The sequence below is a fragment of the Plectrocnemia conspersa genome, unplaced genomic scaffold, assembly GCF_051122295.1.
Source record: "Plectrocnemia conspersa isolate PC_06_02 unplaced genomic scaffold, ASM5112229v1 ptg000014l, whole genome shotgun sequence".
Lineage (NCBI taxonomy): Eukaryota > Metazoa > Arthropoda > Insecta > Trichoptera > Polycentropodidae > Plectrocnemia > Plectrocnemia conspersa.
In genome coordinates this window covers 5432201-5458074 of record NW_028277178.1, presented here as the reverse complement: position 1 = coordinate 5458074, position 25874 = coordinate 5432201, and the positions used below count along the sequence as shown (strand labels likewise).

The 25874-nt window shown below is 29.1% G+C and overlaps 1 protein-coding gene across 6 annotated transcripts in view; it reads left to right on the top strand.

Annotated features, from left to right (window-relative positions):
• Lar (tyrosine-protein phosphatase Lar) overlaps positions 1–25874 on the top strand; it is a 401284-nt gene that overhangs the window by 327178 nt on the left and 48232 nt on the right. For all 6 annotated transcript variants that reach the window (XM_088204753.1, XM_088204750.1, XM_088204754.1 and 3 more), the window contains exon 7: positions 6676–6786. In XM_088204753.1, coding sequence (XP_088060879.1) covers positions 6676–6786 — 111 coding nt within the window. The remainder of the gene's footprint in view (positions 1–6675; positions 6787–25874) is intronic.

Genomic DNA, 25874 nt, shown 5'->3' with positions numbered 1-25874 from the left:
CTTTAAAACGCTACATTAAAATGTACTTGTTAAACATACAACTTTTAGATTTATGTTTTATAATATTGTGAATTCGAACTTTATTTAGCAGATCGATATACCACAGTTTATAAAAATAATGTGTTTGTTATTTACTTACCCAGAACAGCACAACACATTGTCTATAAAGCATGTCTTTCTTATCAGTGGGCGGTTCAAATTGAACCCAAAAAATCTCGCACAGCTGTTTGTATTTTGTGTTTATCGTGTCGTTAAACAATATTTATCGACAAGTAAATATAGTATACATAATATTATATAAAATATCCTTCTTAAAATATTACGAGTTTTAATTGCTACACACAAATTTTATTAATATTTAAAAAATTACCCTAAATTATTTTTTATCAGCAATAAGTTATGAAAAAACTTTTATAGTTTTTTGTAATTTTAGTATTAATATATCATTTATTTTTAGTAATATTCCAATTTAATGTTTATTTATCTAACTAACTTAATAAAAAATGTCTGACCCAATTTATAAATAAATACTTAATAATAAGCATAGTTTAACCTACGTTCACCCTAGTTTATTTATTACACTTATTACACTAAAATCTCTTTTGCAAACTTGCGTTAAAAACAAGACTTACACAAAATATCACATAGAAAGCATAATTTAATTTTTAAATATTATTTATGTTTCTTCAACTACTTTTATTCGAGTGAATTTAATATGGAATATATGGCAAAAACATGCATTTATATTTATTAAAACATCAAAGGCCCTAATTATAACCCTTGTGGTACCCCGAAAAACCGAGACTATATATTTTATCAAAAAGTTTTTAATTCATTTTAAATTGAATAAAATTTATTTTAACAAAATTGACGTAAATACATTTTTTTTATAATACGTGAGTAAAAATAGGATATATGTACATATAATGGTTTCATTTTTATAACATAACTTTATCCTTAAAACGTTTGGTTAAAATTTATTGTTTTATATCCTTTTTAAACATTGATATATAGTAATTAATAAATTCGTTTAAAACTAAATTTTTGAGCTCTAGTTTATAAACTAGTATTTTAGGAGAAGTCAATTATTTTAATACATATTTTTTTATTCTTTCACCTAGTAACTAGACACAGCGAAAAAATAAAAATAACAAAGTCTCCCACTGGAGCCTTCTTTAAATAATTAACCTAAAATATAGTATGTTTAATCAAGTTAAATGTTCTTAATAATTATATTTTATTTATGTAATTTGTCTTTGTCGTGAGGTAATTACGTATATTCCTGTTTTTTGTTAAACCTTCCCTTTTAAAATATATTGTTTTTAATATTTTCTGAGCAGTTAATTTATTTTTTATTTTCAAAATAAGAGACGCTTCCATGCTGCATTTAGTATATTTTTATTTAGTTATTCAAACGCATTTTATATATTTTAAGGAGTTTTTAGTGATAGGATTACAACTTATTATTTTATTTTATGTTTTTTCTGAAATCATCCTAGTCGGTTTTTAATGTTGTAAGAGTTGTGGTTCTTGTTGTTCTATAACTTTACTGTCTATTGTGCCAATTAATATAAAATAATCGGATAAAAGATCAGAGCATGATATACTCTTATCTTCAATATGTTGGCTAGTAAGTTAGTTCTGCTTTTGAAATTATTAAGATAGGTTATTTTCTTTTATAGCTATGTATAGTTTGTGACTTTTAGGAGAAAGAATTTGCAGTCAAAAATTCCATTATAGTATTAAATTTTTATTCTACTCTTAAATTTAACGATTTTTTAACAGTTAAAAATTGAATAATAGTTAACCTTTATGTTTGTATTACACAAAACTTCGCCTCGCTCATTACAAATCATTACTCTGTTTTGGTGCGAAAACACCATAAACCTTTCTGGACGAACATCCTAATAATTTAACCTTCTTTTTTCTCAAAATTGAACATTGTGTTTTTTCACAACCCTAAAATTAGTCCAATGTTATAGATATGTCCAATTTGTTAGAATCGCGAAAGCAGCGTACAATTCAGTCTTTCGTTTCGGTCGTTATTGCCGCGTTACGGCGGCTCTTACCGAACGAAACGGCTCCTCTAAATATCGAAACAATGCGGGCATATTGTTTCTTTAACGTCAGGGATGTGACAGATATTGTGCCGGGTGGGGTCCTGCAGGTACCCCAAAACAATATCCCGATAACTGGGGCGACGGCGGAGGCTTATGCGGCCCTGTCTCTCGCCCCGGTGGGGTTCCGTAATAAAATTATAATTTCATTCATTTTCCGGCGGCCTGTCACGTCGAACGTAGTGTCGTATTAAATTTTTGACGTGACCGTAGATACGTTGTGTTTGTTGTTAAGCTGAAAATTGGACCGTCTATCGACATTGTTCTACTTTATTATTTAAGGCGGCTTAACGATATTATCAGTCATTTTTCAAGGTGTTCGTTGGAATTTAAATATATAATATTATTAATGTTTTGGGTTGAGAACTTGCTAACATTAAAAATGTTTATTCTTTGTAAGAAGATAAGTGTTTTCCAATGCCGTAAAAATATAAAGTATGCTGCGAGATAATAAATATATGAATATACAATAATATAAAACATTTTTTATGACTTATACAATTTTATTTTTTTACATAATTTCCATGAACCTAAATTTATTTGTTAAGCCATATAATACCTACTTTTTTATTAGCACCCAACTCGCTTTAGTGGTATTATTTTATAAATATCGCTTCGTTTCATAGGTTTGAAAATCAAAACAATAATAAACAAAATAATATTGAATATATCATATAAAAATATTCGTTAAAAAATTATTTTTTGACAATTGTTTATCAAAGATAGTGAGACAACGTATATTATAAACTGAATTTATATGTTAAAAATAATTGTAAACCGTGTAATTCACGATTGTTTTGACGCTAATTGCCATTATTCTTCTAGTAAGGTAGGAATAGGGCTTCATAACATGGTTGCTTAGTTGAAATGCAGAATCGCCTAAAAACATATGTCGGAGTTCAGAGAGTTTGCGTGTGTGGCGAAACTCGGACAGATCTGTCCGAGTGTCCGTCGGACAAATTCGTACCTGTGTGTTTAGCTATTGCTAAACTTAAGAATTATTAAGAAAAATCCAATTTTTTTTTATTTTAAGAGACATAATTACATTTTTAATCAATAGTCTTCTCAATATTTAATCATTTTAAAATTATTAAAAAATGTTCTTTATTTTTTTATTTACTTATATAAATTTAATACTTATAAAAATCTAACACAAACGAAACAGATTTATAATATCTATTAATCAATCAATAGACCTTTTATCCATATCCAAACATTATAACTCACATTTTATAGGCTTCCCAGACATACAGCTTCAAAGATTATTAGTACATAAATTCACTCATCTTTCATGAATGAATCATAGATAATATTTTAGAAACCATTTAAAAAATCTGGCAAGAAAGGACTTGATTATATTTATTTTATTGTGAAATATTAGATTTAAAATATTTAGATATCATTTGAATTGCTTTTAATATTTTATATATTCTAAAATAACTAAATTATACTGCAAGTGTAATGCTTAGTAATCTTATATATAATAGTTTTAAGCAGCTTCCGCTTCCGGATGCGCTTACTTTAAAATGAAAAATTTTGTAAATCGTATCGTTTTGTATTAACGGTGTATATAATAATACACGTAAACAAAAGAAATATATTTAATTATAATAATAAAAATTTTAATTTAATTTGCCGGTAATAAATTCTGTTGTTTCGACCAATGAAAAATAAGTATTCAAATATAAAACAAGATGGCCGACCGTAACGTGACAACAGTTTTAAACAAATGCTACACGTCAGTAATTTTCGTTATTTTTTCATGTACGTTGTTCCATTTGACTGAATATAAATATTCGGATTGCAAATTAACTAAGTGTGTGAGGATTAAAAGAATACATTGATTAAACTATATAAGCAATCTTCGTGTTGAAATCTTGAAATTTTGAGTTCTGAACCCGAAAAGTGAGTTTTTCCTTTACAATACTTTACATTATCATTGCTTTCGACTTAATGCACATATTCGTTAGATTTGTCTGAATATAATTACTCGAATTAAACGTGCACATTTAATATATACTTAGTACTTATGAAGATTGAGGTTAATGTCGATCAAACCATATAAATTTTAATAAAACGTATTTTTTAATTATTGATATTTGGGGATACTATCTTTCGCGACGATCGCGTGACAATGATTGTGATGCCGTCGGTTTGGTTCCATTTTTGCATAGTCATCTTATTACTCGCTCATGGCTTTTAAATAATAAACAATAATTAAAATCTAAACACAATACTAACATCAAAGAACTGACAATGATATGACATAATAATTTGCCGAGGATGAGATTAGGAGATTAGATTTAAACGATATACAATATTTGTTTTATCATTAAATATCTAGGTTTTAAATCTTACTTTGAATAATATAAAATGTTTTCTTCTGGAAATATTTAATTGAGATGTAATCCTATTTTTAAATTAATTAACATATTAAGTTGTTTTTTTATAGATTGAATCATCATTGAAAATCTTAAATATTCGTCTATGTAGTGCGCAAATTGACGCAGTAACGCGGTAAGGGTCAAAAATGTACTAGGATCAAACACATATTCCTCCAGATCGCACGTGCGATTTTTTTTCATTTATATTGTAAATTTCACAACTACACAATGCTTTTAATGTTTAATTACAACCATTGAATTTAAAAATAGATCTAAAAAAATATTTGTTGTTAATTATCTTTAATGCCTAATTGTAATATTTCGCATAAAATAAAATTTATAATTCGTAAATTCATAATATAATGGCACAACTGATTAGACGTCACTACAAATATAGTTTCAATGTATTTTCAAAGTTAAGGATCTATTTCAACAATATGATATCTTATCATTTTAATATTTAGTCGTTGCGACGATTTCAATTCAAATCGAATCTCATAACTTTATTACAAAACATTATTATGCGTTTTATCTTGCATTATTATGGGAATTCTTTGAATACGCCATAATATTTACCTCAGTTAATAATGTTGATTTTATAATCATATTTTAAGCTATCAATTTTGTAACGTACAGTTTTTATTATCATTTTTACGACTCGCGATGAATCTAACGCAATATTTTGTATAGATATTTTCACGCAGACATAATATTTACCGTCCATTAATTTCGCTTAATAATTAATTAAGCGCCTGAATAAAATATGGAAATTTCGCTCACCCCCACCGTTGTCTTCCTGTTATCCTGTTTTGCACAAAAAAACGGAATTAAATTGAAAATATTACGCAATGAGTAAAAAAACAATATGAGGAAACATTCAAAATTGTATATTTTGTACATATTTGAGTCATGCTTTTCCGTGAGATTGTAAGTGCCAATTTGGCAAAAAATTACTTTATAATGTAAATTTGCTGTAATTGCCGTGATACACGTTCCCCTAAAATTTAAATACTTACCTCAGCCCCTACATTATTTTTAAGTGCAACTTAAGCATTGTAAATATCACATGCGAACATTGAGGTATGAGAACTATTGCGGACGAAATAAAAATAAAATACTCATTTTTTATTACAGTAGATTTATTTTTATGAAGTTTGCTGTAATAATATATTAAATACGCATACTTAAAATCCGAAAAGATTTTTTAATGCTATTTCTATTTTTAATTGTTATTGTTAAAGTTTCGAAAAGACATGTAGACCTTAAGATAGCATTATTAATACATGAAACTTTTTTTTATAATGGATGTGTATTGTGTTTAATCTGATTTTTTAATTAATTGTTCCTCCCTTACAAATAAATACTTTCTTACTAATCCATGTATTTTTACCTTATTTATTTACAACAGAACCGTACTTATAATATTTCACATATATTATTTTTTCCTTTTGAACATTTTACTTTATTTTAGTATCGTTATAACAAATATTTCTAAAATATTGATACTACGTTTCAGCTAATTCTTAGTTTTAAATTTGCTTTTTTCAAATATACATTTTTTTAATAGATGATAGATTTAATAAAACAACTCAAATAGTATAAATTGAAATATCTATTTAAAATACTTGTTCTTGTAAAATTATGAAAATAAACATTACTCCTTTGTATGTATATATACTTTGAAAGACAACTTTTTTCCTTGACAGTCAAACATGTTTCCTTTTAATTGGCGTCCCTCTTTCGTGCACCACGCTGAAAACAATAATGGCCGTGGAATTGCTTTACTTTTTAATCTGTTCCTCGAGCGGAGAAAAGAGGAACTTCCTCAGAACAACAAACAAGAACAATGTAATATGTTATTTGCCCCTAATGGAAAATTCATTGCCTTGCAGTCGCTGTCCGCGAGTGCTTCCCCTAGACATTTTCCCTTGAAGCTTTTCCGAGCCGAGAGGCAAACTTTTATCGTAGGTCATTTTTTTTTAATTTTCACATTATTGAATTGTCTCCGAGTCCCGCTTGGCCCTATTACCCTCGACGAAAACTTCCCCGTCTCCCGTTTTCGCCGCATTATTCCCCTCGTTATAAACACTTAAAAATTCTAAATCTCGGCGCTTTCTTGACGTCTCTCAAAGCGTTTGTGCGATGAATTAAATATTGTTTTGATTTTGTTCCAGGAGCACTGCAGATCACCAACAGTAAGGAGGAGGACAAGGGGAAGTACGAGTGCGTAGCAGAAAACTCCATAGGCACTGAATATTCAAAGCCGACAACGCTCTACGTCAAAAGTGAGTACTACAACAGAATTGTTAATTTTTGAGGCAATCTTACAAAACAAAAGGGTATAGATTAATTTTTAACTTCATTCAAACGAAAATAATCTCCGCTTTATGGACAAAATATAAAACGGTCTAAACAATTTGTTTAACATATAACAAAGGAAAAAAAAGTCACATTTACAGATTATATAAAATAGGTTTTAAAACTGATCCTTGAAACTATTGAGTTTCGTAAAATTTTCTTAAGATCAGAAAAAAATACTATACTTCACAATTTTAAAAATGATACAGTATACAGTACAAATAAATTTATATTGGTCCATATGAACCAATAGTGAACTACTACTAATATTTTCAATAAAAAATAATGTGTAGTTTTTTCAATTATATAAATATTTTTCTTACTCGATTGTAAATATACGTAAATATATTGCGTACGGTGTGCACAAATTTGTGCGTTTCAGAAATCTTCCGTTGCGTCGGTGTGCACAAATTTGTGCGTTTCGTCATTTTAACTTCATACGAAAAAAAACCCACGTAAACTGCGTATTTACTGTAACGTATTTATTTAGGGATTTACCTACAGATGTTACTTATATCATATTAACTAAAAATAGTTCAAAAAAGTAGAAATTCTAAATTCCAGAGGCTCAAAATTCGGGTAAAATAAATTCGTTTCAAGATGTATGTTTACATATATATATACAATTTTTTTCTATGGAATTATCTCACATATTATTTATTAGAAATAGTGAAATCACTCAATACCAAATTGCGAATCACGTATCAATAATATATAAATATATTTAAATAATTTTTAACACTTAACGGTCGATTTACGCGGCGATATTCGCAAGACACCCAACCGTCCAATTTCGAACAAATGTAACGTTTCCGTTAGGCTAAACGCACGCTGTTATAAAAATGTTAACGAAAAACCCCACCTTATCGGTTTGATTCAGGTAAAGATGGTAATTTTTTTAGAGATATGTTTCTTGAAATTCTTATCTACAAAATTACAAAAAACCCAAAATATTCAAAGGTAACCGCATAAAAAAAAAATGTTGAGCTAGACCTAATAACTAAGTACACATTATCAACCCGAAGCATTATAACAAAATAATCAGTGATTCTCAACTTTTAATTGCGTTAATTTATTTTACAACTTTTTGCATTATTATATTTTGTTAGGTTTACAATATATTTTTGTAATGCTTATTTATTTCGTACTCCTTTATTTATTGATACTATTTTCTAAGAAATAAATTACAGTAAATCAAATTCATATTTTTATAATATAAAATATAATGTTTTTTATTTATCATTATTTTCTGTTATATATATGTATGTAGAGGTATCGTGGGCATTTAAATGCAGATTCATCAATCCCAAATGTGATATTTTTTAATATTTAGACCTGAAATGATCCCGATCTGTTCAAATTAAATAAACTATTCTCAACATGTTTTCAATTACCAACACCTTGAATACCGGGCATTATTCCTAAAAATGGAGCGTGCGGCGGGGATTATTTGCAAAAATTAGGACTTTAATTTGTGTAACTATCCAAGCACATGTGGTGGTTCGAGTCTTTATTGAATGCGAAATATACAGTAAGTGCGCGTTTTTCATTATTTTAACACATTGCGTACCGTGTGGTAAAAATACAAAAAGTGGTAAATATATAATATTAAAGCAATAAAATGTTCAGAATCACCGATAATTTTTAATTATATTAAATATACTATATATAAAAATAATACATAAATTATAACAGAAATATAAAATAATAATACATAAACAATAAAAGATTACATTTAGTTATAGGCAAACGTTACGTTTGTTCGAAATTGGACAGTTGGGTGTCGTGCAAATATCGCTGCGTAACATGACCGTCAAGTGTTAAAAATTTTGAATTGATTGTATAGGTCACAAAATTAGATATTTTCGGTTTTTATTATATACAACAGTATTTTATCATCATTTTATTATTATCTTTATTGTTTTTATTCAAAAATATATATATTTGGTTATTCTAAACTAAAAATTATATTTTATTTTATTGGTACGCGATCCACAGTTTGACGTTTACTGATTTTATCATTGCGAATACAAAAAAACGATCATCATAAATCTGTTTTTAAAATTTGACGTTAAAACGTTGACTAATTAAAGAGTTACGATGTTTTAAAAAAAATAAGTTTGTATCCTAATTTTCGCAAATAATCCCCGCCGCACGGCTCCATTTTTAGGAATAATGCTCAGTATTCAATGTGTTAAAGAAAATCTGTTAAAAACATAATCGTTTTGTGCCCTAATAATATTAAAGTTGAAAATAATTAGTTTAAAAATACTAAAATCCGTTGCGTGACTTAATTTATCAGGGCAATTAATCTCAATTAAAATAAATAGTTTTTATATAAAGTTCTATATTTTGCTATATTTTATTTTCATTGATATTAAACACATCATTATTTACTGGCATATTTTCTGAATATGCAAATATTTAATTATTCAATTTAAAGAGGGTTATAAATAAAAATAAATAAATAAATATGCCTATTTTTATTATCTGTGACTGATTTTAAACAAGTAATTATTTTTAATAGTAGATCAATTTAAAATAATCTATTTACATATGGATTTTTTCCGAAGAATACCAGGTGACATATATTTCTGGATAGTTAATAACAAATTATATGTTTTTAAATCATCAATTGAACCGTATGGCAAATGAATTAATAATTACTTGAAAATGATGAGATGTTACCAATTAACCTAAAAATATAATATTACTGACCTATGACAAATTTATAGTTCATATAGTTCATAGGGTTCTGAAGGAGGCTATAATATAAGTTCAAACACAATGCTTTATCATATGTATTATATATATTAAATAAGATTATAATTATGTTGTTAGATTTTCTTGAGTCTCACATATTAAGGACGGAACAGCGTAGTCCGTAACATATCAGACTAATAACTCTGAAGTTACGGGTTCGAGCCCCTGTAGCGGCACTCGAATTTTTACTAAAAAATGCGCTAATATTAAAAAACCGGCCCCAGCAGCATTTTACTAAATTTTGCTGCATTCTATGGGCGAGAGATTTGTTACTACGTCATATGTTTTAAATAAGTATGACTTATGCTAAAATTTCATGGTTGTATTGTAAATAGATGCAATCAATTCTATTCTGTTATTAAATGTGCCATGCCCAGGAGCTGTCTTAAGGTCGCTATTGTTTTTAATGATGGACTTAACGTTACCCATTGTTACTTCGCTAATGCGGACATCGAGTTTATATGGTGCTTCTAAGAAATACTATTTCATTCTCTTCGTGTTATTAACTAGATGCTGGGCATGTACTGCTACCCTATTTACTTTGGTGCTTATCTACGTGTCGTAAACATAATTGACTGTTTTATTCTAATTAATTTTAATTTTTCACCTCTCTATAATTCAACTTATGTATATATACATATACGTATAGCATATACTACATAAGTCTCTCGTAAATTATGCATCAAAGTTTGTGTTGTTTGCCGCTCGCTGTTTACTTGCACGTAACGAGTTTTGATGCGGCGCTCCTCAATTAATAGTATCGTTTAACAGTAGATATGTAGATTTAATCCAATTAATGGCCCACTCGTGCCTTTTTATTACTTCGACACATACAAATGTGCCGGGGATGGTCGGCTAACCGAACCGAACCCCCCCAGAAACAATAAAACGGAACGACTTTTCATCGAGTTCATAAGTTTCGGACAACAAAGGAGCAGTCGAGTCGGGCCAATGGCGTTTTATCATAATTGAACGCACGGACACACACACGTCACTCACGTAACGAGCCGTTTTCAATTGGGGTCGATATTCGTTCTCATTTTAACCCGACAAGAACACACTCAGAAATTTCGGCACGCGATCCTAACGTCTGGCGCCCCTGCCCCGGGAGTGGCGCCTTTCGTTTTCGGAATTCTTCTAATTGTGATGTTATTCGGTGATAAATGCTCGCGTTTTAATAGTCAGTTCAATCTGAGCCGAGTTCGAGTGCTAGGAAACGCCCTAGGAATGTGCCTAACTCGAATTCCTAGGTCTCAGGAAAGCAAACTTTAATCAAATACTTATTGGTAGTTTTACAACAGCGCTATCCTGTCGTGTCTGTCTGAAGTTGGACTGATCCGCTATTACACATTAAAACAAATGTATACATACATCGTTGGTTTAGAAAAATACCGCCACAACAGTTTTTATTTAATTATTGTTAATATTTTTTTACATCTTAGCCCAATCAAAAAGCACTAAGTAGTGAAACAAAATAATAATAATATATACTGTTAGCTCGATTTTATTTTTAATTATTCAACACGATATTCCTTTTTGAGATTAGACAAATTTATAAAAACCTAATCATTCATTATCGATCGGAATTACGATTATATAAGGACGGAATAGCGTAGTCCATATGTCTCAGACTAATAACTATGAGTTTGCGGGTTCGAGTCCCGGCAGCGGCACTCGAATTTTTATTCAAAATAAATGCGCTATTACTAAAAAAAAACCCGCCCCATCTACAGTGATACATATTGGTTATAAATTATATAATAAACACATAATAATTTATAATTAACAATATAGATGTCACCGATTCCCAGACTTTCAATCTGTTTGTTAATAATTACTTATAGATATTCATTACATCTGATCGACTTACTCAGTTGGTACAGATTTACCTTGTTGTAACGCATCGTGCTTACGCCTGTCAGGTTACAACCGAAGATTTAATAAAAGTAATAAGTAATTATTACGACCTCATAGAAACGCTAGAAATTAAAAAAAAACACGGGTTTGCTTAGGAACCATTTTTCACTGGTGTATCGAACTTTTATCTCGAAAAATCAATGCAATAATATATAGTATAACCATGACCGCGGAGAGCAATTTCGGGCACTGGAAAAAACAATGATTCCGGGCCTCATGACAAAAATGGTATTTTATATATTTTTTAACATCGTAATAAAATTTCTTGAATAAATAATAATAGGTATGAGTTAACCCTTTTTATGCTACAAATAAATATAGAAATTAACCATTGATGGGACATATTTTCTGATATTAAATTTTATGCAAAATATTTTAATTAAGCATTAAAAATTATTAAAAAATCTAACAATAATATTTACCTGACAATTAGTCGTGTTTTCTTTGCTGCTCAGTGATGCCATATAGTAAATTTCTAATTTTGCCCAATAGGAGATTGCAAAAAACAATTATCCCTTGTCAGAAGTCAAAAATCCACATCAAAAGCAATAATATCGTCGCAGTGGGAACGCTCGTTACCGAGCGCTCCCACTGCCACGATGTCCTTGAGATATGAGTTGGCTTAGTTTGTATTTTGGACTTAACCTAATAAAAGTTCTAAAACTATAATTAGTTTTAGCACTTTCATTAAGTTAGGTTTGGGTTAGAACAGCAAATGGACGTTTCGCAACTGTCAAATTATGCTCCATAGACATTTGAGAGACGCATATTAGCGCTTATCAGTTAAATTATATTTTTGCTAATAGAAATATATATCTACTGGTTAAAATGTATTTGGACTGTACTAGGGAAAATTTATCTTTACCAAAAAATACATATTCACTGTAACATTTATACATGGGATATGTAAGATAAGTGTTTAAATATATATATTACTACATATAAAAAAATTAAAATTATATAATTTTACTAGCGCCTGCCAGATAATTAATATTTTCACTTGTAAAAATATATATCTACTGGTGAAAATGTATTCCGATATGATTTTACTGAAATGCCATACTATGATATGAAAATTCAGATCAAATACCTAATTGTACTGCTACTAATTCACATTGGTTTAATATTTCCTTTGTCTAATATTTTTTAATCGTTTAAAGAGTAATAAAGTTAACCTTAAATTGCAAACAAATTTTAACAAAATCAGAACCGCGTCAAAAACTACAATCTGTCCCTTTGAATAATATTGTTTATTGTAAAAGTATTACCTAGAAAGTGGATGCTTTTGATGGCAATGTTCCGCTCCTTTTATTTATTGTAAGTAATTTCCACCTGAAATATATCAGTACATACTTCACCTCTATCTAGCAAATGTATCATTATTTGAGATCGGTTTTTATTTTTTTTATAAATATATTCTTGCTATGATTTTTTTCCAAAATTAGGCCCCTCAAGGAGAACAGGCCCGGGAATTGCTCCCCTCTCGGCAAGCCTGAGTATAACTAATAAATATTTAATAACCGACCATACACAAAATATGGTTGATTATATTTATCAAGTCAATATAACACAACCCCTCTACGTACTTATTAGGCAAGCAAAAATCAGCAAAGCTCATTATTTGTAAAAATGTGCCATGAAAATGATGATTTCATTATTGAACCGTAGTATGACTTATTTACTTATCAATTTCCGGCTCCTAAAAATTCCCAAATACACACAACTCTAAAGGTCTCATTCCACACCTTAAATATATATAATAATACAAGTTTAATTCATGCAAATTATTATTTATTTAATAAAAAAATATACAATTTTTCCTTGTGGTTCTTTATGAAAATTGGGTCACGTAAATTAAATCGACGCTTATGCACAAAAAATGGGTTGTGTACGAAAATAATAATTATATGTCCAACGGTCCAATTATGCACACCCTTTCATTTGCTCCCATGGTTACAGACCCTCCCTCAATGCCATAGTTTGGTGACTGAAATTGTGGTGCATGTGTATGTACAATATATGCCGCACACGAATATTCGACCGGCTGCTTGTTATACGCTTGTTGCTTGATTAAAACAAACTTGTAAAAAAAAACATACAAATAATATTCTTTCACAAAGGTTATACAAAATAATTCAATAACCTGCTATATTTCTGTATTGTTGGAAAGTTAATGAGCTATATTTTATGTTTATTAAACTGAGCAAATAGGAAGTGTAAGTCAAAACTCACTGTTATCTACAATAATATACTATTATAATGTAAGGTTTTTGGATAGCAGAATTTTAATATATCATTAATACATTATAACTTGACTTTGCATAATATATCTATAAAATTTTTCTGTGATAATAAATAAATTAAAATTGCGCACAATTATATAAGTATATCACATTTTATTTTATGTTATATATTATTTATTTTATTAAGTTGCTATACAAATAATAACTTATTTAAATATATTTTTTTTATTTTATTAGGAATAAATTTTATTTAATTTCAAACCTATTTATATTTATTATTTTATATGTTAAGTGTATCATACCAATATCAATTAACAATATAATTTTATAATATTCAATTTAATTACAAATCATATAGACTTTTGTGATATACAAATATTAAAACATGGTTTTTATTATTTGCCATTATTGTATATTGACTTGAAATTTTAATATTTTTATACATATACTTAAAATAAATATATACGTACATTGATATTAATTTTTAATATTTTTAAAATAATTTGCGGAATCATCTGTGTGAGCAATTATGTATTCGCAGTTTTCGTATGTGCCATAATCCGGTCAACATACAAGAGTTATTATTTTTTACATAAATTAAACCTTAGCATATACATATTATTTTTATAAAATACTTGTGTGGTTATCACTAAAATAATCAATTGTACCTTCATATATATTTGTGTTAATCTTGCGCTTGTTACTTACTTTTTGGAAACAATATACAGCAAAACTATTTTTAACATAAGAGAAAATCTTTCCTTTTTTATGCTCTTTTCGTGGAATATTTAATACATTTATATACATATTTCAGATAGGATAAAAATATTATTAAAACCAGAATTGAATTGAATTTTATTATAAACTAGAAATTCGTAGTAAACAGTTTGATTAAAAACTTAAATTAAATTATCAACAACAAAATACCAATATTTTTATTAAGACTATATTGAAAAATTGTCTGAAATGCATTTTTGATATTAATGCAAATAACGATTTTAAAATATTTTTATTATGGCTTGAACCGTATTTTAATATTAGCAAGATATTTTATCTTTAAATATTAACTCTTTTCAAACTAATCTATTAACATATTGCAATGATTGTATAGTATTGAATTTATGCTATTAATGTGCTATGGCTTTGTATATTATGTAGTATAATTTTTTTGATAAGGCATCGAGGATGCTCGGCTTTGTTATGCGGAGCGCGTGTCACTGTATCAATTTATTTCCGTATAGCTTTTTATAAATATAAACGCTTTTTACAAAATAAAAAATCATAAATATCTTTCTAATTAACAATAAGATAAAATCAAAAGACACTAATTACAAAATAAGATAGGAAAAAAATATATATATAAAAAGAGAAAAATATCTTATTAATTATTATTTAAATATTTTTGTGACTGACCATCTGATTAACCAATCAACAAAACAGCACAGTTATTTGATACACTTAGAACCAGCTAGTTTATTGCGTATATTTACTATTTTGTACCTTTTTATTTTCCTGATAATTTCTTCGGGAAGTTCACCTGCTACACTTCAAAAGACTGATATTTTTCCAATATTAAATTCCGCTATCTATCATGTTATTTTTTTTTCCAAGGCTGTGTTCCACAATCGATCACTGGCGAATTTATTTTTTCCTGATACATACTCATTTATAAATGTATATATTTTTTACAAAAATGCACCCGAAAATCTACCTCATATATTTTCACACTTTCTGCAACGCGGTAGTCGCTATTGTTTTTTCTGGCCGTCCATGATGTATGACCACTGACCAGAAAACGATTCGCTGACACAGACCAAAGGCCACAGGGACGGGCTGTCGACCCGTCAAGGTGGGTGGCGTTAACGAGCCTTCGTTTCCACCCGTTCTATCATTGTTATTTGATTAGTTCGACCGCTCGCCGATAACTTATTGATGGATTGACCAACGCGCCTTCTAAAATATCACTAAATTGTCACCCGAAATCTATTGATATAGATATGAAATTTGTTCCTTAATCCCATGTTGTCAACATCACACCAAGAAAAACAATCCTGCTATAATGATAACACATATAACTATCGAATTTTTATGTTCAGTTTAAACTAAAGCGAATATGAACCTAGGAACAGACGGGTTATGAATGAACCAAAATATTAATACTAATAAATGACCGTTAATTTTAAACTTATTTTCTAATATCTTTTTGTAGTTACGGCTCATTTTAATTGTATGTACATGATTAGTTTCAGCGTTTAAATTACCACAATATCATTTTCAGGCACGTACGAGTCTAAATTACCGATTTAAATAGTCACGTAGGTGTGTATATCGTACGTGATATAGTGAGGAAGTTAAACGCTAAATTTATCCACCTATCTATTATATACGTAACAGTAAATATTATTATTTTTAAATCTTAACGAATGCGCAGTGGGGCTAACAGTAAAAAGTAATTGAGCTATCAATCCAGCGGCGATGAGTTGCCAGCACTTTTTGATTCGTTCAATTTTAAATCCAAGGGGAGGTTAATCGGCGAGCGTCCGTTAACGGGCCGCGCGAGACTTCTACCCTGCCGGCAATTAAAGAAAAGAAAGCGGGTCTATCCTATGGCACGGCGAGAATTTAATTTGGGCCAGGAAGACAAAAGCTCACAGAATTGGCCCCGGGCCGAATCAATTGAGATAATTGCCCGGGCCGGCGTGTTTGAACTGGCGCCTTTGAGCATGTGCATGTGCATAATAACTATAAAATCCTATACGGTTATGTACATATGAAGCGTTGGGAATATTATAAGTCAGCTTATTATATGTATGTTTTGATATAGTCGACTTGATAATTAAATTACTACTAAATCAATATTTTACTATGATAGAATCGAAACATATTTTGTGTTTGTTACCAGACGCGTACGGTGACATTTTTTCATTTCGATGTGACGGGGATGAGCGTGCGTCACATGCGTTCCGCACGCCCGCTTCTTCTCACTCACTCTCGTTACTTAACACGCGAGCGAGCGAAAGGGAATGTATCCCACCGTACGCGCCTGGTTGTTATCATATATATTTCAGTCAGAGTTATATTTTTTCAATACCTACAAACTAATACATAGAGTAAAAGCTGCATTTAAAATGTCGAAAATGCAATAAAGAAATTTAAGAACACTTAAATCACACCGGAACGAGAGATAAATTCGGAAAAGTTCCAACAAACTTGGAATGATTTAGTTTTTGCGAACTCGCTCTTGTGCAGCAGGGTTTTCGCTAACTTGTTGCCAAAGATCGTGCGACGAGTACACAAAGAACAATACGTTCTTTTACTAGACGATTTAGTTGTTTACTTTGAGTTTTAAAATTTTGCTATAAAGAACCGTTTTAAAGTTTAGCCACCTAAACGTTCGATAATTTAATTGCTTGTGCACATTTTAGATTAAACAAATTCACCTGAAATTTTATAAATTTCCAACATAATAATTTACATGCAATATGCACAACTACAGTTACTATGTATTAAGCTTTAAGTTATGAGCTTTATTTTATGGTTACTATGAAATAATCCAGAAGTAATAACAGATTATAATATATTATTGCAAATATAAGCACCACACGAAAAAGTGGCAACGATGCTGATTTTCAAAAAACGAGATCTTGCTATTAAAATTAAAAATATAAATATACAAAAATAAATGTGAAATGCTTTGACACTTACACAAAACATGCCATTTCACTTTCTTTTCTTCAACCTCTTAATAACTTTAGAATAATTACATCTTATTTTAATTTCAATGTTGATTTCCAAATATATTTCATCACGGCTTATACTGCTTCAAGTGAGAAAACTTTTAGACTCTCAGGACATATAATATCATGCGCATGTAATTTATTATGGACCCAAGAGTATTACATGTAATTCAACTTTTAATTAAATGTAGTCTATATTAGTTGTATAAACGTGTTAAGAGATATGAAACAAATACTCAATGATAATATAATATTATCAGTCAAATGTGAGCTGTTGAATACTTGAATGACTCTTGGGGTTTTACTCATGCAAACGGTTTCATTAATAATAACTATTAAAAAAACACTAATTTCTGCTTTTAAAATAATAACTATTTATCCCGGTCTATACTCTAATTTACTTGGAATGATGCCCAGACTGGTTTATCTTTGGCTTTTTTGTTTGAGCTTTAATTAACTCGCTATGATTAATTTATAAGCATATGAATAATAGTTCTGATCATAGTTTTAGTTGGATATCACCAGTACTAAGTGAATTACAAGTAAAAATATATGTTAAAATATAATCAAATAATATAAAAATTTAAGTATGTATACCAGGCGCGTACAGTGAGATACATTTCCTTTCACTAGCTTGCGTGTTGAGTGACGAGAGTGAATATGAGATAACAGCGGGCGTTACATGCGTTTCGCACGCCCACTTCTACTCACTCACTCTCGTCACTTAACACGCGTGCGAGCGAAATGGAATGTATCTCATCGTACGCGTCAGATGTATACCTGTTTCTATAGATATTAACTATTGAAAAAAAAAATAATGGTAATAAAATTGTTTTTTGATAAAAACTAAATTTGTATAAATATTTTTAAATGTCTTACAAGCGCTACATTTCTTATATCGCTGCATAAAAAAAGGTAGATCCTTGCCAGATGTTTGAAAATAGGCATACTTTTTGGAAGCTTTGAACTTTTTTGTGCCGCAGTCTTTTTTATGGTTAGTAATACATGCCGCATATTTTTTAAGACAGTCTAGGAGATCGGGATTAGTGATTCTTATATATTTTTAATTTCGATCGATTATCACAGATTAGGTTTACCTAGATTCCTGATCTCACGGATGAATATCGTGATGAATAATTAAAATCAAGTTAGGTCGTACATATCTGGTATTGAAAATTCTCTAATAATGAGCAAATACAGCTCATAGAGAGTATCTTATATGTATAATATTACAAATAAAATAAAATTCCCGCATATTAATATATTTAATATAATTATATAAATATTGAACTCATGCATATAATTGAGTCTTCGTTTCAGAATAATAGAGCGTTTGCATATTGACATATTTTGACGATCCTTTTGTTATTATTCTGAGAACTGCTATGCCATATGTTAACATATTCAAAATACTACATATAATATGATTTTCAAGCACAATATATTTTTCTTTATGCTTAAGAGATCGCTCTATATACGATTTTGCCTAATACTCTAATCAGAATTATCGATGCTTTGGTAGTCTAAGAACTACATTAATAATTTGATATGAAGAAACAGCTCCGCGTGAGAATCGGCAGATTGCAAAATTTTATGAGAGCTTTTCACAGAATAACGCTATAAATTTTTCCTGCCGGTAAATTTGAATCTCTTGTTTTTATTAACGATTTGTACCTTTATTTTGTTCGAAATATTAAACATGTATTTACAAATTCCTTTGTAATTCGACGCTCTATAATCGATTCAAGTAGATCGATATGTTCTAGTTTTTTTTTTTTATTTATCAATATTTCTATGAACAATCGAGTAGTAAATTAAAACATTGAGAAACTAAAATGCATAGCAACAGCAATACCGGTTCTCAACGTTCACAATTAACTATTAAATAACACCGTCGGAGATTGCGTCCTTGTTACGCACCTTTTTATACCTACAATTTTGCTGTCGCTAACCCAATAACCCCTCCTGAAGTTATTCGAATTATAATGCACTCAATCAATCCGTGCGTTATTAGTAAACGTTTTCACAACTGACAAGTAACTCAAACAGACAATTAATGCGAATTCCTCTACACCAAAATTCCATAACCAAAAGCTCATGTCGTCCGTTTGTAAACTATGCAAATTACCGACGGCACTATTGTATTTGACTTGACAGCGATATTAATTAGTCAGCGATCTTACAGATCGTCATGAATACGCTATCTGTGATGACTGTTTGCTCCTGGCTAACAATGCATATGCGCATGCGCGACGATGCATTTCGTGAATAGCCTAAATTAGATCGACCTTAGAACGATGCTTTAAATTGTCGTGTCAATTGCATGAGTTTAATTTAGATTCTTACTCTAATATTTAATGACGCTCTCTTTTAGAAACCCGTATTTATTACAACTAAACATAAGTTTTTTGTTAGGTTGCTATAAAGTCTAAATTTTAGACAATCAATAGATTATGAAGAGCATTTTAATATGCGATATACTCATAATAAAAATATAAAGTTATGAATTCCTAATTTTACTAGATTATTCTCACAATTATTTATATGTAATATCAATTTTCAGGATTCATGGCCCAATATTGTGGCAAGATAAATTGTGTAAATGAAAATTTATATGTTTTAGTCATTGAGTCCGTCAAATCGGCACGAGTTAGATTTTTGTGGTGGTCTATGATTGTCATCCGTTGAGTGCTTAGCGGTTAATTCATATTATTTAAGTGATTTGTTATGTCATCGGGTGTAAGAAGAAGCTTAGATGAATATTAAACGATATTAATTAAGATCTAATTGTATTTAGTTCTGACTCCATCTTCATATTCATGCCCTTTGTGATAGTTAATTTTTGGATTCCACCTTAGGTAACCGTTCGATAATTACAAAGGATGTGTTAGTGTTTTTTCTAGATAAATTTTAACAAAGTTAATTTAGTAAGTTATGGGTATTAATGACAATCAATGGCTTTAGAAAGAATGATCAGTTTAATATTGGACTATTATTTGTCAACATTATGCTCTATTTGTGTCAACAGCAGTCTTAAATCTTCACTCTTACTTACAAACGGTTTTCTTTAGTTTAAAAAATAAGTAAGAGCCTAATCTATGCATATACTATTAAAAAGGCCATACAGATCTCGTGTGACGTAGTCAAACAGAGGTATACACATCGCGAAAACTATTTTTTTAATACTGTTATATCATAATTAAAAAAACAAATTATATTTAAATGACGGATGTTTATAAATTAGTATGTATAAAATAATTAGTAATAATTAAAGCAAACGTTATAACTACATATCAGTGACGTGCGGTGACTTTTGAAACTGTATTTTTACATTTATTTTCTTTATTTGATGAACATATTACGTATTTATTTTTTGAAATTTAATTTTATTCAACACTTATATTGTTTTTCAATAAAATATCTAAAAGTTTTTTTCGATTGTTACTAATGAAAGATCTGACAATCTACTCCCACTTTGACTATTTTTAGTAAATGTTTTTATTCTTTTCATTGTAGAAAATGATTTTTCTACATAAGCACTTTTCGCCAGTATGGTAAAAATTAATTTTATTAAATTGAATACTTCCGGTAAATATATTTTAGTACATTTTTAATAATCACATTAATAATGCAATTTATAGGTTTTAAATAGAATTGCGTTTTGACGTTTACTTTTCAACCTAATAAAATTAAAAAAAACGTTTCATATGAGCGTTGAAGCGATATAAAAAGTGGTTCTGAAAAAATTTTTTCGTATTCCTTAAAAGTCACGTTTAAAAGTGCCATAAATTTTAAATTATTAATAATTTTAAAACGATCGGTAGTATTCGTAGAAGTTGTATTTAAAAATATCGAGCTTTATACCTCAATTTCAGACTTTCTATATTATCATTGTGGTTTCTTTTTCTATGTAACTCTTTAATCCTGACTTTGTCCCATAATGGGTCAAAATCTTTTTTTTTTGTTATTTAAAAATTCCACAATTTTTTTTATTTCACTTGAAGAATAAGATATGTCAAATGTTTTTTTTTTGCAAAATATTAAATAAGTATGGGTGAAAATAGATTAAGATATGACAATCGAGAAGAGATACTCTTCTTGGAGATTTACAAAAAAATTACGAAAATGATAATATATAAGTTATTCGAAAAAACGCTTGCACCATATTACATCCTTAACAGATAGAGATAAACCAAAATAGTACATATATATATAATCATAAAATAATACAACTTATTTATAATTTTAAATAATACAATTAAACAAGCCCTTTTCTGTTAAGTGCTTACAAATATTATTAATAGAAAATTTTAATTATAAAATGTATTATGAATTTTATTTTATGTTTATGTACTATTTTCATGTATTAAAAATATATGGGTTTGCTTCCCCGATGCTCGTGACGTCACGACAAAGCTGCGCCTGGTCTATTTGGCATTTATATATTCATTATGTACATATACATATGCTATTAATTAAATCCATATTTAACTATAGAGAAATTTTAATTTTTTGGTATATTGTCCAAAATGTGTGCTTTTATAACCCTCTCAATTTTCAGAGTGAATATAAAACCCAATCATGAATTTTTAAATAAATGCCTTTGAATGTTGGCAGTGAAATAGAACGTAATAATTACGTTTTTATACGAAGGAAAGATAAAAAACTGATTAAATTATTATATACCAAATGGCGTTTCTATACGATTGATTTCGCCACAAAGGCAAAAATAATAACATTTGTTTTGATCAGAGACATCTAAAATAAAATAAATATATATGTTATAAAACTTATGAATTTAAAGTAACGTAGATAGATACAGTGATTTCAAACTATATTTTAGCAACTGTAGATTAACTAAACCATTTAAATGGATCTCTTTTATATCCAATTGTATGAAACTTATTGCTTATAAATACCAATAAAGAATTATGTACAAAATAAATTTAAAAATATTTATATCGATTTATTGAAAACATATAAAAAATAAATCATAATTTATGCTTCGTATCTTTGTAGCAAAAACTGTAAATCGTTTTTTAGCAAAGAATCTGCTACTAACACTATTAAGAATGCCTGTGAAATTCAACACTATGGAGAAATCCCAACATTTTTAATGAATGACAATTTGTATAGGCAAACGTATAAAAATAATATATATATATAAAAATGGTGCAACTAAAATAAAATGTTAATTTTAATTTTGAAAGAGACTTTATAAAAGGACGAAACTAAAACTTAAACGAAAAAACACTTTGTGTTTAGCTTGAATGGGAACAGCAGGTTTTCAAGATATTTTTAATTAAAAACTCTGATTGTATCCTGCAGTGCATAAATAAATATAATATATTTTAATGATGAATGTTCAGTTTTAAACCTTAAATTTTTATTTTATAATAAAAAAAAACTATAAAAATTCAAATCGGTAACCTTTGCATCGTTACAGCCTTTGAGATAAAATTGGCCAATTTTTTTCACACAGTATGCTATTATAAAACCAGATAGCTTTCGTTGTTCCGTACGCATATATTATTTTCGACATTTTGCTGCGCATTTTATTAAATATTTTTGGAACTATCTTTAAGCAGAAATTAACTATTATTACAGAAGTACGTCTCTTATATCATCCATCTTACTCAAAGTGCTTATACGTTTATATTGTACACATATGCATACATGCATTTGACGCCTGCATACGGAATGTGCAGTTGCATAATTTAACGACGTGAAAAATTGCACATCATTCGTTTTCCTTTCGGGAAAACGTAGAACTCCATCGCCGCCTTCTGCATGCCATTAGAATATTTACATTGTTAAAAATACTGAATGGTCTTATTATTAGCTCTATATTTAAAAAATGGATTTATCAAATTTATATTATGTATAATTACAATAATTACAAAACAATTTATTTAGTATTGCATTGATTGAAAAAATACATATATCAATCGCAAAAAGGTGTTTCCTAAAATCAAGTTTAACTGATAAAAATGTAATAGAGATTTGTCAAATCAGAAAGGTTCTATTTTGGTACATTTTTATTTTATATATTTATTTATGTAACAACGAAGTTATATCCTTGCTAATATAAATATAATTTTATTAACGCAGCTAGTTAAAATGTATTAAATAATTGATTTACAATTTGACTGCTTATTATTAGTAAAATTATATTTGTTCACACATGAATGATCTGGTATTCGTATTTCTATTAAAATTATAAAATTAAATTAAATTATAAAATATTTTAGGGTGCGTAACCATAGGGGTGGTTGACCTCGCGGCCAATGAGACTCCTGGTCGAATCCTATTAGACTGTTTATTATTTTATATTTACAAGTTTGTTAATGGACGAATATGGCGTGACGTTTCTCGTGATGTCAGAGTTCGTGCAGTTGATGATGCTCAGGATGGCTCAAGCTGCATGCGACAGGTGTCAGGAGTGTCAGGTGGGGGCGCGTAGCTGGTTCCTCAGGAAGGCCGCTGGTCGTCGTTTGCCGCTGACTCCACTCTATGGCGTCTGGTCTGTCTCGTGCCTCAGCGTCTCGCTTGATTGCCTCGGGCTCTCTGCCAAGGTCTTGTGTCCACTGCGGATCAACTCGGATCAACTGCCCTCTCCTCGTCGGAGTCCGGGCTTATATTCTTTTAGGGGATGCACCCTTGCTGGCCAATCACGCTTGTGCGTCGATCTCTTAGCCAATCGCTGGAGTCGCTTCGTAGAATTCGAGAAATCGGATGTTGCATTTTTGGAAGCGAGTTTTTGCTTGCTCCGACTTTCGAATTCTACGGAAAGGGTTTGCTGTTGTGATGATTAATTGCATCCGCACCGTTTAGTCACAAAAAGGATTCTCTTAACGACCCGTGTTGTGTGGTCAAAAGAAATCCCTCTTGTGCCATGATGTTTGTCTCATTGTTAATGGTGAACATTCTTGGTTACGGGCATTAACAATGAGACAATTGCCATTTTTTTGTGCGTTACTATTCATGGTGGTCGACAGTCGCCACAATATAATTTACTGTCAGATAAATTATATTTTTACTAGTAGAAATACACATCAACCAGTGGAGATTTATTGTGATATGATTTCACTGAAATTTTAATGAAAATATATTCTTACTGTTAATACATATTCACTGTAACATAAACATACGTACCTTAAGATATCCGCGAATTCGTAAGAGCCGTGTAAACGTGTCCGTAGTCGAATTTAGTTTCAATAGACTAACTTTTTAACAATCGCCGCCCTCTTAAGTGCCCTAAAACACCCATTATATATGAGCAAAAATTTTAATGTGTAATAAATCTTACTTTTATGTGTATGTATAATACAATAAGCTCTAACCATCTGGAAGCTTTTCTTCCGCCTAAAAATCTCCACGGCGACGTCTTTTTTCGTCTATCTTCTTCTCGTTCTTGCGTTCGGCGACAGAATGGGCGATTTTCCCTTCGCCGTTAGGCTTTTGATACATCTTCGCGCAAAATATATGAACCATTTTTTTATTTATTTATTTTATTAATTTATTTAGCTTAATAGCTAATCTTTACATCTAACAAATTTAGTAAACATATATAAAAATATATAAAAAATACATAACAGAAAGAAAAAATATACAATAATAAAGACTTAATATTATAATATTTTATTTCTATATGTACGAAGGTGTTTTTTTATTCCATTTATAAAACCCGTTATATTTTTGCTGTTTCGGATTTCTCTTGGAAGACTATTATATAAATTAAAACCTCCGTACATAATTCCCCTAGCCGTACTCGTTTTCTTATACTTAATTATTTTTAAATTTTCTTTATTTCTAGTATTATATTTATGTACATCTTTATTTCTTATTAAATACTTATTAAAATAGTGTGGTAACATATTATTTTCTAACTTATATATAAATACTAATACATTCATACTCAATATTTCTTGAACATTCAACCATTCTAATCTATCAATCATACTTTTACAATTAGTTAATCTATTTTTATTTAAGATTACTCTCATTGCCCTATTTTGTAACTTTTGCAACATTTGTTTATCTAATTTATTCAACATATTTAAAAGTGTTGCACAATAATTAAAATGGGGCAATATTATACTATTGTAAATTAATTTTTTTGTATTTATACTTAATATATTTCTTAATCTAGATAATAAACCTATTTTTCTACTAATTTTTTTTAATATGTAATTACAATGTTCTTTAAAGTTTAATTTTGTATCAACAATTACTCCTAAATATTTTATATTATCCACTATTTCTATATTAGAGTTATTTATTACTATTTTGGTACTATCATCTAACACATTTTTATAATTAATAAACATACATTTAGTTTTATTCTCATTTAAT